This window comes from Talpa occidentalis, unplaced genomic scaffold, assembly GCF_014898055.3.
Source record: "Talpa occidentalis isolate TD23 unplaced genomic scaffold, MPIMG_talOcc4v2.1 talOcc4.9, whole genome shotgun sequence".
NCBI classification, from domain to species: Eukaryota; Metazoa; Chordata; class Mammalia; order Eulipotyphla; family Talpidae; genus Talpa; species Talpa occidentalis.
In genome coordinates, this window is record NW_023605305.1 from 20,688,693 (window position 1) to 20,704,735 (window position 16,043).

A 16,043-nucleotide genomic window follows, 5' to 3' on the forward strand; every position below is an offset into this window, starting at 1 on the left:
CATATCCAAACATGGACACAGACAAGCAATGGATAAGTCACCAGCCAAGGCCACTCAGCTAATAAAAGGCAGAGCCATACTGCCCACAGGTAGACTCATGCCTGGCTTAGCACTGGAAACTAGGTTTGGGGAGGATATCATCTCTGCTCTCCCCCCAGTACACCACCTCACAGGACTCCTACCCACATCCCAGACCCTGAAAGTCCTCCCCCAACTTCCTGATGCTGGAGAAGCCACCCCGAGGGTGGCAGGGGGCTGCACCCACCCTGCCTGGCCTACCTCTCTGAGTATTGTTCTCCACTTTCAATAAAGCAATGGCCTGAATCCGCCTCAGGCCATTGTGGGTGCTTGGGGGTGGGGGGAGTGCTGATGCTAGTGTGGGAGGCAAGGACAGGTCAAGAGGTGACAACCATTCACTCCCATCTAGCCAGGCAGGCCTGAAGTCTGCAGCTCAGCCACTTAGGAGCCTCAGGCCTGAGTGTGCAGGAATCATGGAGAACAAAGAGGTCTCTGGAGATGGAAGGAGGGAGGAAGCCCTCCCCACTTTCCCACCCCCCCACCCTCCACTGTCACAAGTGAAGAAAGGCAAAGGGAGGGGACACTGCAAAGCCGGCAGAGCCAGGCTCAGCTCTCAGGTTACACCGCCTCAGTTTCCTCATCTATAACAATAAGACAACAAAATCTGCCTTGCGGGGCTCTTGGAGGATTAAATGAGAAACACACAACCAACACTTAGCCCCAAGGGGTTCAGTGCGCAGCAGGTTTTCCTTTTCTGGGATTTGTCTGCCTGTTCCTAGAACAAGGTCCACAGGAAAAAGGGTGGCTGCCCTCTAGCCCCTTTCTAAGAAGCAGGGAATCCGCATAATCCTGCAACATATGCAACGGGCTGATCCCAGGCAGCTGGCAGCCTAATCTAACCATACATGGTCCCTGCCTCCACTTCTGGTTCCTGGTCCCTGGGGAACCAGAGGCCACACGACACCCAGGGATGCTGACCCCCAGAGGAATCTCAGAGAGCTGAAGAAGGGCCGTGCACTCTGAGGCACTGGTGTGATCTCTAGTCACCCAATTGGGTTGCATGAGAGTGACAGAGAGGTGGGCTCCAGGGCAAGGCAAGGTGCTGGCGAGTTATCTGTGCCTGTTCTGAATCCCAGAAAACTTCTGAGCCACTTCCACAAAAGCATGAGCTGGGGGCTTGGAGGGTTCTGGAATACCAAGCTGAACCAACACAATCAAACAGGTCAATCTGGAAAAAAATAATAGGAAAAAATAGAAGTGATGTTTGCATTATCTGTGCTGCTGTTTCTACCACTTACCTGGAAGTGGCAGACTTGCAGAGTTCAGCTAAAGCAGGAGCTGTTCAGTGTCCCCACTTGGGGAGCCTGGGGCCAAGGCCAGTAGCTGCCGCCTAGAGACGGAAGGGCGTCCAGGCTCTGATAAGGCAGGGAAAGGACAGGACCCATGCCGGGGGCCCCCTGACTGTTCCTTCACCCTAGAGACCAAGGGATAATCAGCTCACAGAGCCTTCCTGTGTTTAGTTCCCACCCTAAAGCCCTTTGGGACGAGAAGGGGGAGGGGCCAACACCAGCCTCACCCCAGACCAAACTTCAGGAGACCAGGCACCCTGTGTCCATAGCTCTGGCTACGGTCACTCACCTTGCCCAGAGACAGCCCCTTCCATGCCACTGTTCAGTCTGTCTGCCTGTTACCAGCTGAACTGTGTACCCCCTAAATACATGTGCTAAAGCCTCAGCCTCCAGTACCTCAGAATGCAACTGTATTTGGAGATGGGGTCTTTCATGAGGTGAAGTTAAAACATGTGGACCCCGATCCAATCATGTGGACCCTGACCAGTGTCCATCTAAGAAGAGGATATCTGGATGCAGAGACACGAGGGCACAGAGGTCCCCCTCACACACACAGAGGGCACCCACCGGAAGTGCAGGAGAGCAGGCTCAGAGGATGCACCCCTGCAGGCACCTACCTGCCTTAGGCTTCCAGCCTCTGGAGCTGTGATAATAACTTTCAGTTGCTGAAGCCCTGTGGTCTGTGATGTTTGTTACAGCAGCCCCAGCAAACTAAGGCACCTCCCCTGCCTTGGAGGGGTTGGGGTCATGAGGAAGGGTCTGGGGGGCTCCTCCTCACACGCCCCAGCTGGCCCTCATGCTGGGTTGGTGCTCTGAGAGCCACAATAACCAGACAGGGCCCCTCAGCTCAGCCCCATCCCATGGCTACAGGGCTGCTACAGCCTCTTCCAGAAATCACCTGCCTGCAGGCCCATCTGTGAGCCAGTCAAAACCACGGGGCTGTGTGGGTGACAGGGGCCCAGTGGAGCTGGGAAATCTGTGCACAAGGGAGCAGAGTGAACTGAGGGGCAGATACGCATGGGCCTCAGGACCTTAGGGTTGCAGATCAGGACCCCCTCGCCGGTCCCAACCCTCAGCCATGGCACAGTCTTCAGTGCCCACAGACAGACCAGGGTCTTGAAAAGTGGGTGAATGTGTGGAATGGGGGCCTCCCTGGCGGCACAAGGGGTTAAGCACAGCACTGTGAAGCTATCCGCAGCCTCTGCAGCACGAGTTCAATCCCTGCCCAGGTAGCTACTCACATGGCACAGCAGACCTCTCCTGTCTCGCCCGCTGCTCCCCTCAGCAGTGTATCTCAGTCAATCCACCTGTTCTGCTCCCCACTCTGTCTCTGGTGAATCCTCTCACTTCCTGCACATCTGGCCTGTACCCCAGTTCTTGTATGCACAAATAAATAAATCTTTAAAAAAATGTATGGGATACACAAAATGCTACATTCAAATAACTTTCCCTAAACTTTGCTTGTGACTCTCCGTTCCAACGCTTTACTTATGTTTTCTTTTAATCCTCATCACAAGTGGTGTGGCTTATCTGACGTGAGATTGGGACACTGAGACCCTAAGTAGCTTGGCAAAGGCTGCACAGCTATAGTGACAGTGCTGGTGCCGAGCCCACGCTGCCTGGCTGAAGAGCTGGGTTTCTTGGAGGCAGAGGTGGAGGCTGGGATCCGAGTCCAGGGAGGCCCATCCCGTGTCAGGCAGGCAGGAGTCAGCCGAGGACAAGGCTTTGGGGACAAGAGCGGCTCAACAATCCACCTTGTCATCAATTGACCACATTATAAACACACAGGACTCATCTGTGGGAAAGACTGTGACCTCTTACCCTCCAGCTCGTAGGGAAAACAGCTTGGGGAGCATCAAAGGGACAGAGCTGCTCCAAAGGTTTATCTTTGCACGTTGCAAAAATGAAACCGGGAAGAGGGCAGGAAAAGCAGACGGCGACTCCATCAGTTGACTCACGCGGGTCGCCAGCAGAGGGGCTGTAGCTGTGCCCGATGGCCCCAGGACACCCAGGGTATTTCCCCTCATCGAGCCAACCTTCTGCAGACCAGCCGGACTTGATTTGGTGTCATGACAAGATGCAAACTGGGAAGGGAGGGGGCCATGGGGTGGTGACCTGCCTGGCCCTGCCAAGAATTCCCCGTTATCTTGGGTGAGCCATTTCCCGCTCGGGGCCTCCGAGCCCCTTTGTTAGCATAAGGACCAGTGCTCTTGTCCCTTCTATTTGAATTCCTTGGGCATGAAAGGCAAACGACAAGAGGGTTCCATATAAATACAAGAAGTTAAATGAGGAAATCACAGCCTGCCTGCCCCATCTATTTTTAAGGCTTGCCAACCTCACCCACTGCGAGCCTCACTACCCCCACCTCAGGCCTGGCCACAGGGAGGGTGCTGAGGGGCAAGTGGAAGGGGATGCTGATCTGTGGCTCCCTTGAGGCTCCCTCGAGTTTCCCTTGGGCACCTGGGCATTTCTCCGCCTTCCCAGGATTTCCCTCTCCCAAAGGTTGGCCCCAGGGGCTGCAGGAATTAGGGAGTGCCCCACCTGGTAAGAACATCAAGTGGTTCCCTGGGCTCCGACCCAGGGCCTCCCGGCTCCTTGGAGCGTTCCCATCCACCCCACAAGCTGCTGTGAGCTTTGATCACGGCTACACGAAGGGCTTCCTGAATGCTTTCCTGAGGACATTGTTCCCCACTACAGAGTCACCAGGGTCAAATTCATCATGGGCTGTGCTGGTCCAGCTCCTACCCAGTGGGGAGACCAGCCCTCTGCCCCTGCCCCACTCCCCTCAGGGAAAGTAGGCCAGCAGTTTCTCTTCATCAGCAGCCTTGGGGAAGGCCAAGCCAGGGCAACACAGTGTTGCCATTAGCTCGAGCGGCCAGGAACCACAAAACCTAAGTCTGTAGCTCCCTGTGTTTCAGAGACTTGTCTCTGCATCCAGCCCCACACCTGCTCTGTCCCAGAATCACACTCAGGGGCCTCTTAGCCCACTGAACATTTATGGGAAATAAACCATGTGCACGGTACTCCAGGAGGGACAAAAGGGGAGGGAGGCCTGCTGCCTGTGCTCAAGGAATTCAGTCTAGGCAGGGGAGATACATGCCAGCCATGGTGCCTTGAAATAAATGCTGTGGCAGAAGAATGAGCACAGGGCTTTTTGAAGCAGGGAGGGATTGTCCATCTCTGCTTAGGGAGTGGGGAGGGGCCCACACAGGCCAGTCCTAGAGTGTAACAATCACCCAGTAGCCCTGGAGGGAGGCATGGGGCAAAACTGGTGCACGCAGGTCCCAAATGAGCCCCACACATTGGAGAAATGGCAAACACTAGGTGCTTTAGGGAATTATGGGAGGGAGGCTCGTGAGATGAGCCACTCAGGTCTTTGAGCAGTGACCTCAGGAAGATGTGTTTCAGAAAGCAAATGCTGGCAGAAGTGGGGAGCATTTTCAAGAGACCAAAAGTTTAAGCAAGAGATGAGGAAAGGGGCCTCCTTGGTGGCACAGTGGTTGAGCGCTGGGCTGAGAAGCTGCCTGCAGCTTCTGCAGCGCCAATTCAATCCCCGGCCACTGGCAAGGGTCCCACATGGCGCAACAGACATGACAGACCTCTCCTGACTCGCCAGCTGCTCCCCTCAACAGTGTATTTCGTCAGTGTGCCTGTTCTGTTCCCCACTCTGGCTCTGGTGAATTCTCTCACCCTCCTGCGCTTCTGACTGTACCCAGTGCTTGTATAAATAAATAAATAAATCTTTAAAAAAAAAAGAGAGAGAGAAGGAGGGCCTGCAGAGGGAAATGAGGTGGAGAACAAAGGGTGAATTCCAGGTGAAGCGGTGGCCAGCACAGGGTAGGGAGTGGGGCTGGGAGTTGTCAAAAATGGCCTGAGCAGCAGAAGGGAGGCTGACTCCATGCCAAATGCTGTGCCCTACAAACCTTCTCTCCATCTTCACAAGAAGTCTCCCCATTTTACAGACAAAACTTAAAGATGAGTTTTCTGGTCAGATAATTTGGTAAAAGTTAAGCTTCAAACCCAAGCCAGCACTTCTAACCTTCACCCTATGTGAGAACCAGACGGATGTATGGTAAGCTGTTTCAGAAAATGATCTGGAGTTTAGGGGACATTCACAACTAGAGATGGATATCTGGGAATCATCAAGGTAGAGACAGGTGGTGGCTGAAGCCACCTACAAGGCTAAAACTATCCAGCAAGGAAAAAAAGGCCAGAAGCTGACCTGACATCTAAAAACACTGACATCTAAAACCAGAGGGAGAGGTGGCAGGGGAGAGCTGCAAGCGGAAACTGAGATGCAGTGAGGCAAGAGGCGTGTCCAATAATAGAGTATGACTAGGGCCAAAGCAAGGGTAGAGAGAAGTCAGTACAACAGCCTCCGCCCACAATGGCCTCACCACCGTAGCTGTGGCAGCAGAAAAAAAAAAACACAAAGGGCACCAAGGAGTCAAGGGGTGGGGTAGGGGACCTCTGGGACTTGGTTAAAAAAAAACAAAGCGGGCCTCCCCGATGGCGCCGCAGTTGAGCGCTGGGTTGCGAAGCTGCCCGCAGCCTCTGCAGTGCCAGTTCGATCCCCGGCTGCTCCCCGGCCACCAGAAGAGGGTCCCACATGGCGCACAGACCTCTCCTGCCGCCCGCTGCTCCCCTCAGCAGTGTACTTCGGTCCTTCTGCCTGCTCTGCTCCCCGCTCTGGCTCTGGTGAATTCTCTCACCCTCCCGTGCTTCTGACCGTGCCAGTGCTTGTATAAATAAATAAATAAATAAATCTTTAAAAAAAAAAAAAAAAAACAGCACCCTGAAGGCTGCATCCAGAACCCCGGAATGGAAGGCACCAAGCAATGTGATAGTGCCAATTTCTCCAATTGCACTTGGCAGCTCAGGCCCAGAAGCAAACAGAAGTGCATAATGGAACCAGGGGTAGAAGTGAGAGGAGAGGGGCAGTGGAGAGAGGGCCTAAGGGCAGAAAGGACCTAGAATCCTCCAAACAGAAGAGCTGCCTTGCTAGTATGCCAGTAAAGATTCTTTAAAATCTCAAATATTTGGAGGAACCATTGGAATTTTCAGACAAGTAACAAACCCAGGGTCTAACTTTGCATTATGTAAAAAGGATTTAATGACAGATAACTAATGTTAACAAACTGAATTCAAGAAGAATTAAATGTTTTTAAGTACATCAGAGGCACCACTGGAATTGAATACAAACTGATAAAATAATTACTAATTACTCCTGTTTACTCTTAAACTGATTTCCCAAGAAATTTGGGGAATAAGCTCTCAAAGTAAATACAGAAAAGGAATAAAAGAGCATTTATTTCTATTTCATTATTCAGACTGGCTGCCATCCCAAACCCATAAATTTTTACTGAACGAAAACACCCACATTGTCTACACTAGTTTCTCACTCGACATTATCATCAGGGACCACATCAGTAACCCCATGGTGCAGTTGGGGAAACCAAGTCCAGGAGAGAAGGGGCATGTCCCCAGATCATCCAGTCCAAGACACTTTCCTCCACCCATCCTCCTGACACATGACACTCCTGGGCACTCTGCAGCACTGTGTACCACCCCCCCCCAGCCCTCAGATCTGACCTTGCAGGCAGCACCAGTGGAGCTACCACTTAGCAAGACACTCTGAATCCTGAATCCTGAATCCAGCTTGGTGTCCTAAGAAGTCCTCCACCACCAGGTCTGGGAGGGTCCCTGTGATCACTCCCCCAGTCAAGGATGCTCACTCCTTCGGCTCCCCATCTTCCCTAGACCACAAGGGTTCATGCAACTGTTGCAGGAAATGTAGGTTATTCCTCCAATAAAATTAAGCAGCCAATACCTGCTGAGCACCACGGTTGCTATGGACGCTACTAAGAATTCTATATGTTATTTTAACCTCACAACCACCTCATCAAATAGGCATTCTTGTTTCTGTTCTACAGATGAGGCGGCTAAAGCAGAGAAGTTGTTACCTGCCCAAGGTCTTTGAGCTCCTAGCGGAGGCAGTCCCCCAGAACTACAGTCTGTCAGACTGGAATCCACTGGATTTTTACTCTACCATGCTCTACAGCACTCCCGTGGAAAAGGAAAGGTGGGGCAAGACTGGGGTTCTTCATCTTCACTGCCTGGCTTCCGAGCGGCTCCAGGGAGGCTCAACCCACAGAGCGATCAGCGACAGCCCCAGCGCATGGGCCCTGGGGCACCGACAAGTCAAAGGGCTCCCTGAAGCTTGTCCTGGCAGCTGCCCAGAGGACTTGTGCTAACACAGCAAAAGGCACAGGAAAGGCTCGAGTGGAAAAGCACCAGACACTGGGCTGTGGAGGACAGAGGAGTAATTCCTGCCTGGCTCAGACAGGATAACCCCTCTCTAAAGCCACTGCCACCCCTGGGCCCAAAACACAAGCACAGGCACGTGTTCCAGTGAATCGTGACCGTTGGGCTAGTCCGAGAGAGCCACGTGCCTCCCAGGTGAATCAGCAAGCAAGGAAGAAAACCAGCCCTGGTTCATCCCGGCATGCTGGCCTGCCTCTGCCCACAGGCAGAGAGATTGTCATGTCTGATGGCTTCGCAGCAGACCTTGGCCAGCCCATGGGAAAGCAAGCTAGCTGAGAATATTAATAGACTTGCTGGAGGCAGAAATCCAGTGAGGGCAAGCCCCAGAAATGAAATTACCTAAAAGGGGGCACAATCAAAGTGAGAGTGGAAGAATGCAGCAACTTGGATTCCCAAAGATAGTTTCCTCAGCCAGGCACTGGGAGGGAGGTACAGCAGTGGTGACAGGGTGATTCTAAAATATCTGAAAATCCAAAAATGTCCTAGTGTGTGGGAAAACATTTTTGGTGCTTCTGTGGGTTATCTGTCCTCAAATGTTTGCTTAAACTGATCATGTTAAACTGTCTATGTGCAGGATGCCCAAGTGTTTCCAGGGAAACCAATCCTGGAATCTAATATTTGCTACAAATTGTTAAATCCACACCTCTCAGTCCTCCTTAGGAGGGAGGCAGCTGGAAAGGTCGTAAGTTGGTGGCCACTGGGTCATATTAACCTGACAAATATGTTATGGTGCTTAGATTTCTTTTAAAAAAACACACATATACATAATTTTTTAATTTCTTAGCATATCTTAGGGGGAAAAACTAGAAAATCTGTAGCCCTGGGCAGGACACGCAAACTGAAAGCTGAATAGCCACTGCCCCCTTGAGGCAGAGCTGTGCCCTCTGGTCTTTAGGGCTCTGCACGCAGCTCCGAGTTAAGCCCAGTGGCGGCTCCCGGCCTTGGTCATGCTCAGGACCACCACAGGGCGGCAGCACTGGCCTGTCCCTGAGGGCTGCCCATCAGCAGTTGCCTGCTAAGTTAGCACTTCCTTTTAGAACCAGAAATCTCAGCCTTTCTTCAGCAGCAGACATTTCCCTCACACTCCCCAGCAGATTTATTCCCTCAAGTGTTGGCAGCCTGCTGCCCTAAAGGGAGGCGGAGTTCTCGAAGAAGTATCTGATTACTCTGCATGTGGAGTTCCAGGGGGCTAGAACTTCTGCAAATAGAACTTCTTCCCAGAATTGACTCCTGTTCTCGAAGGACATACTTGCTTGTGTACATGCTATTTTCTTGTTCCTTTGTTCTTATCTTTAATAAAAGCTTGGACTGGGAGAGTAATAAAAAGCAGAGCTGCTCTCCATGACTCTCTCCAGCCTTGCCCTGTTGCAAATTCATTTAGACTCCGAGTCTTCATTAATAGCGGAGAACTTCATCGGCTGTCTGGCTGCCTATGGCACCTGAGAAGCAGCAAAAGCTGTTTTCAAATTCCCAATAGTCCTCACGACACTGAAGGGAAGCCACTGACTTAACCTGTTCCTTCCTTCCTTCCTGATTTGACCACCTTCCACATCCTCCCTGCACCTCCCATTCCACAGCTAGCATCTCCAGCAGTTCAGGATTTCTATTTTCACCCACTTGTTAACACCTAAGAACCTAAGAAGCAGAGTAAACACTTTCTCCCTTTTCAAAGGCAACCCATTCCTCATCCAATGCTCCTGATTTCCATTTGCTCAACTTAGGCGAAACATCAGTCAACTTCATGAGGGAAGGGGCCTCTTCTAGTCCTCTGCTCTTGCTCTCCTTCCAAGCTCACCAGCAATGTGTCAAGGGGTAGCATTTAGTATAAAGTTCTACAGCCCATTAGGAAAGATATCGTTTTAAGCATCGAGACCCTTAAAACAACTCATGCCAGTTCATCCAAAATGCCATTTACTCTTCCTACCATTTAGTCCAAAATGCAGGAAAAGATAATCATTGTGGTATACTAGAGAACAACCAGAATCCCAAAAGTCTGGCAAACTATGCCATACTCCCACTTGGTGGGGAGAGAGGGAGAATTACGAGGTATTAAAAACATTTATGATAAGAAGGCGATTTGATAATGATTACCATATGAAATACTATGTGAGAAAATATAAAATCAAATGCACAATAAAGGGTAATGGCAACTATCTAAAAAACTGTGCCAAGAATTAGTGAAAAACAACAAAATGACAATTTTTTTATTGTATCAGAGCCCTGGGAATGTGACTGACCTTTTTCTAATCTTACCAAGTTTTCTTTACTGTACATATATTACCTTATATGGAAAAGGGTGCGTGTATGTGAAATTGTATTATTTTTATAGCCATTGTTAAGTTCCCTGGTCTACTGTAACTCAGACTAGAAAGGTCCTATAACCTCCGGCTATCGTGGTAGAAAGGCTCTTGGGAACTTGTGCCTCAAGACCCAATGCAACTACACAACTCCCAGGGCTCCCAGGGTTTCCCAGAGTCTTCAGTTAAAGGCCAATGTTATCCTACCCTGAAATGTCTACACTTGCATCTCCTAAGCAAACCCCAGACACCATCTAGTAGAATTACATCAATATGGTTCTCAGATGCCATTTTAATCAAGATTTGCACTATACAGTGATGGGGATAGCATGGAAAGATGGTACTTGTTTTCAAGCAAATTCACCTGCCCCAAAGTGAACAGCCTGGGCATCCAAGAACAGAAAACTGCTTTCCTTCCCTGAGGATCCCATTCCTGAGCTGATAGGACAGGGTTTCAGGAAGAATGAGCACAAAGTTCAAGAAAAACTAGTGAAGGAAGCCAGGTAGTTTTGAATTCTTCCCGGAACAAGTGGGACTAGACACGTAGGCATCCCTCCAAAAGGCAACACCTCAACCCCAGCTACTCCCACTTGAGGCCAAACTGCCTCCCCAAGGAGATTGAGAACCAGTGCTCATTTCACAACACTCTCCAGCAGTGCGCCCCTGAACACAGAGTCTGAGCAGCTGTGGCCAGCAACACAGCAGATGCAGCCTTCAGACCAGAACCCTCAAGGGTCTTCCTCTGTGCTGGCCCCTCTGCTGCGGGTGTGGCTATCTGGCCAAAGAAGAGTAGCCAGTACGTATGTGTTTGGGGTGTGACAGGGGCCAGAATAAGCAACAAAGCAGACCAGATGATGTGGGTTCTGAGGCTGGGTGAACTTGGTAGCAGGACCAGTCACGGCCCTGCCTGTTTCCTGTGTCCTCCATTAATTCTTCTCTGGGCGGTTTCTATTCAGGACAGCTTTAGGGGCAAATTCCAGCTTATCCTTAAGGCTCACCACCTGGGTGTGGTCCTTGCCTAACAGTTCATCCAATTTGCGGTCCTCCCGGCGCTCTGAGATGCTCTTCTCCTCTTCCGCGGGCTGGGGATCCGTTCCCCTGATGAACCATTCCAAGTGGTAGCCCACAGCCCCCACCACAAAGGCGACCGGAAATGTGACATAGGGAGCATAGGCACGCACCACGGTCCAGAACACAGGCCACATGACATCTGCAAAAGAGCACAGACAGCATTAGGGGGAAAACCAGCACCCGCCCCCAAATATGGGCAACACACCAGGGCTCTACACTTACCAAGCAGCCTGGCACAATTTATTGAACATCCACCCCCTTGGGGCAATGCAAGAGGGTGCCTTGCTTTATGCAACTGTACAGTCCCTGAAATAATATAGGAAATTCTGACAATTGTGAGGGAAGCTGGGATGAATCTCCAGGTGCCATACTGCGACAACTGTGCAACCATGTATGGTAGTGTGCTCATGAGGCAACCTCTGAGCCCACCTAATAAAACTTCACGTTTGTTGCTGACCCCAGGCCCAGCCTGACAGTTTGCCAACATATCAAGAATAGAAAAGAGCCTTTTGTATTTACCCAAAGGACACAGAAACATCCATTCCAAAGAACACCTGCACCCCTATGTTTATAGCAGCACTATTTACAATAGCTAAGCTTTGGAAACAGCCCAAATGCCCAAAAATAGATGACTGGATCAAGAAGATGTGGTACATATACACCATGGAATATTACTCAGCATTCAAAAAAGATAAACACATGCAATTTGCAGCAACATGGATGGCGTTGGAAGGGATCATGCTCAGCGAAATAAGCCAAAAAGAAAAAGAAAAATACCGGATGGTCTCACTCATAGCAGGAATCTAGAAAACTTAAATAAGGGACCAGGAAAATGAATAACTATAAGAAAGTGAAAATCAAAATCAACAAAAAACTATGAACCAGAGACACTTTTTGGGGGGTGGGGGGCGGGAGGGAAGGGATTGGGGTCAGAATGGGGCGTTTGCAATTGTATGGGGGAATATAAAAATAAAATTTATTATTTAAAAAAATAAAAAAATAAATAAAAAAATAAAAACTTGGACATTGGAGTCATCCCGAAAAAAAAAAAAAAAAAAAAAAGAGCCTTTTTTTGCACTACACAATTTCTCCATGAGCACAACCAGCCACCCTTTTTCCATCATACACAATCCCACTGTGTTTCCTAGCTCAGGATAATAGGAAGTAGCTCCTTTGCCTCATATACAATAAGGAATGTATTTTAGCAATCAAATGCCAGCCAGTCTGGATTTTAGATAATGGATTTTGCCTGTTTGGAATGTGATTTTTCTAACAATATAATAAACTTATACTTTACCAAACTGCTATCCAAGCCACTTTCAAAATACACTCTCTCAACGAAACCCATATCCTCACATATGCATAATAAGCTCATAAAAATACCATAAGCCAATTATGCATACTTGAAGTTTCTCAATATATAACCCATGGCAGGAAAAAAAAGTGGAATGGCCTCAGGGTCTCCTGGAATTAAGTATGACACAACCACACAAACATTGGGTCAATCTAATGGCCATTTAGTCCCAAAGATTATTCACAATTATCATAATAGCAGTCATCATTTACTGAGTATACCAATTACATCAGACCTTAGGCTAAACAATTTACAGCCACTCTGTCCTTTAATCCTTATGTTTTCCGGGTGAGGCATTACTTGAGGGCTAGGCAACTTACCCAAAAGTATCATTCCACCTACATCCCTTTAGGCACTTCTCTAATTTGGCTATCTCTGATATAAAGTAAATAATTGAAACCTCACCAAGAATAAGATGACTCTTTCCCTCTCTCTTTGGAGAACTCCCAGCATTTTATGGACCTAATGCTACAATGGAGTCATCAAGGGGGAAAGTGCAGATTCACCTCTAGGTCTTTTGTCTTAGCACCAGGCACCTAGCTGCACAATTCACACACTAGCATCATTTCACCTTCACACCTCTATGAGGTAGGGATGATTACTCCAGATTTTTGTCTAAGGTCACAAAGGCTCAGGGACATCATGTTAAATTGTCTAAAATGACTAGAAGTGACAGAGCCACTGGTTTTGAACCCAGTCTCTCCACCCTCTGTACTGTTTCTAGTGGAAGGACCACTCTGAAGACAGCTGTCTGCTTTCTGTTCAAATCTGGACTTTGGGGAGGGCCTGCGGTTTCCCCCTCAGCTTGGTATTTCTCTGCCTAGAGCTCTCCTTTTCACACATTATAAGATTATACTCGGAGCTCTGTGAAATTATAGGATTCAGTTGTTCAAAGAGGCACCCCTGAAGACTCTCAAGCTTTCCTACCTTTAAAGCAAGTTCTCTATAAGAAAACACTTTCCCTAAACAGCAACTCTCTATTCAGATTTCCAATTTGTCTGAAACCACATCAGGCATGAGGCCACAATTATTATGTCTCACACTCAGCACAAGGTGTTGTGTTTGTCTCTCTCTTTCATACCCAGGCCACACTCTAATCATTGAATGAATCTAATCAATGAATTGGTGAATAAGTCAATTCATTCACCTATCCAGTATTTAAAATCACTTTCTCTGTATCTGCCACTGTGCTGGCCAACTCCACTAATCTGCATTTTTCAAAACACTCAAAACTCCAAGAGAGCAAAAATCCTGTTTGCGCAGGGTCGGGGTGGAGGCTACTGTGCCCTACCATCCCTCACCCCTCCCGCCCTGTATGCCGCAAGATGCTCAAAAACGAATGAATGAATGAATGACAGCTGCAGCAATTCATTAGTGTAAAACCACAGTAGTCATCCACCCACCGACCTCAAAAGGAGGCAGAAATACAGCAGGTGCCTTTGCTGATTACAAGAAGTTAAATACTCTATCACGTCATCCCCAGGATATCAAAATAAAAGGGGCAAAAGTGTCTCGAAAACAGTGGGCCGCATCCTTCCAGCCGGATTTGAAGAAAGCCCAAGAGCCCGGTAAAGGTCAACTGGGTTGCCGGGGTCGCGGGGGCCTAGAGACCCAAAGCGGGGCCGCCGTCCGAGATCTGGGGGCTGCTAACGAGCCACAGCGGGCCGGCCGGGGTGGGCGAACGAACCCTGGCCGCCCGCCCGCGCCCGGCCCAGGGAATGGGCGCGCAGGCCGCACCGCGGTGCAGGTGATCCGTCCCCTCTCCGGGCTGCCGCCGCCCTTCCCGTGTCCCTCAAGCTCGAGGCCTCGCAGGGCCGTCCTCACCCACGTGCCCGCGGCCGAGCGCCCCGGCCGCAGAAGGTCAGCCGAGCGCCTGGACGCGGCCTCCGAGCCGGGGACGAGGGGCCGCCAGGTCCGGCGGCTGCAGCGCACGCTCGGGCTCACCCCGCCCCCAACTCAGAGGTCGCGGCCGGGAGGCGTCACCACGGCGACGGGCGGCCGCGGCGGCCGCTCCAGGGGAGGATTCCGTCCCCGGGACCGCGCGCCCACCTGCGCCGCGCCCCGCACGCCTCCGTCCGGCCCCCGCTCTCCGCCCACTGGCCCCGAGCGCCGGCGCCGCAGCTCCCAGCCACCCCGCGGGCCCGGCGGGTACCCCGCCCCCAGGGCGCCGGTGCGCTGCGAGCGCAGGGATTGGCTGAGCGCCAGAACGGAAAAAGCTAGGCGTCCGGAAGAGCCCCGCTGCGCTGAGATGGCCACAGCGCCCCCTCGTGTACAGGAGGCTCCCTGGCGGCGACACCACATGGGCTCTTGGCGTGGAGAAAGTGAAAGGTCATTCATTCATTCATTTATTCAACTGATTTTTATTAGGCATCCTCTAAGACCTAGGTCTAGGCACACAAAAACAAAGGACATGCTCCCTGACCTCAAGAAGCTCTCCTTAGCAGAATATAGTCTAGTGCTTAAGAACTCTTTGGATCTGGGCTAGCTTTCTAGCAGTGTGACCTTGGAAACATTTATCTGTCTAAGCCTCCTTTCCCTCTTATGTGTAAAGGTAATAACACTTATTTCACAGGATGTTGTGAGGGTTAGATGAGATGGTGTATGTAAAGTGCTGTGCCAGTCACATAACAAGCAGGGAAATAAGTGGTAGTATTGGTAGTCTACTAATCATTGAAATATCATTTAAGTCCTAGCCCCTCAGATACAAAATATTCACTCCCTCCTCCATGTCCCCACTGCATCCTCTACAGATATCTGTTTTGCTGCTTTTGTCAGGTGCAGAAAAAGAAACAACAGAATTCAAGTGGTAATGGCCCCATCTAGCCCCTGCCTTCCCACCTCATCCCACTAGTCTCTGCCAGGCATATTTGTTTAATCTTTGTAACACATACTGAGCCCTGTATGTATAAGCCCCTTTATATTCCCTCGTGCAAAGCAGACTGTTTCCCATCTCTGCGCTTTTATTTATGCTTGCTCATTTACCTGGAGTGCCATTCCCACCTTTCTGTACCAAAGTGGCTCTGACTCCTTCAGGCATAAGGGGTACCTCAGTAGGAAGCTTCCCATGATTAATACCCTTCTATGTGATTTCAAAAAGCCCCAGGCTAAGTTCTGGCAGCAGAGATGAAGAGAAAGGAAGAGTATAAAGAGATAATTAGGGAATGTTAGTAGAACTTGTTCACTAATTGAATACATAGAGGAGGAAACAAAACTGCCTAGAAGAAATAGCATTCAGTCAAGCAATTAACACATGGTAGGCATTGGGATGCAAAAAGTGACTTAGTCCATTTTACCCTCAGGGGTTCTCTGACTACCAGTGAAGCAGACAGGACTACAGAATGGAGTGGGAGAATTGCGACAAAGTATGCACATGGAGCACAGAGGAGGTGCCCCAGCAAGGACAGGGAAGGTTCCCTAGGAGCCTACCCTTGAGCTGAGTCTCCAGTGATGACTGGCGGTTCTGTCAGGCAGACCTCAGTGGGGCTTGAGAGCACAGACTTAGGAATCAGATACGGGTTCAAATCCTGACTCTTCTGGCTGCTAATTTCAGAAAAGCTATTTACAATCATTGTGTTTAAAAAAAAAAAAAGACAAGAATAGTACCCAGCCCCTGGGATTGTTCTGAGTACC

The 16,043-nt window shown here is 49.9% G+C and overlaps 1 protein-coding gene across 5 annotated transcripts; it reads right to left on the bottom strand.

Annotated features, from left to right (window-relative positions):
- Nucleotides 1-6,367: 6,367 nt before the first annotated feature.
- Nucleotides 6,368-14,514, bottom strand: SMIM12 (small integral membrane protein 12). Of its 5 annotated transcripts, none has more exons than XM_054690980.1 (2): nt 11,282-11,680; nt 6,368-11,198 (listed from the first exon to the last, which is right to left on the bottom strand). In XM_054690980.1, the coding sequence occupies exons 1-2, from the start codon at nt 11,595-11,597 to the stop codon at nt 10,915-10,917; spliced, it is 600 nt and encodes a 199-aa protein (XP_054546955.1). In that variant the 5' UTR covers nt 11,598-11,680; the 3' UTR covers nt 6,368-10,914. The 5 variants fall into 5 exon arrangements, with proteins under 5 accessions (XP_054546955.1, XP_037355719.1, XP_037355720.1 ...); XM_037499822.2 differs by lacking the exon at nt 11,282-11,680 and adding an exon at nt 14,463-14,514 and having other exon boundaries at nt 6,960-11,198; XM_037499823.2 differs by lacking the exon at nt 11,282-11,680 and adding an exon at nt 14,238-14,295 and having other exon boundaries at nt 6,960-11,198.
- Between the last annotated feature and the right edge of the window lie 1,529 nt (nt 14,515-16,043).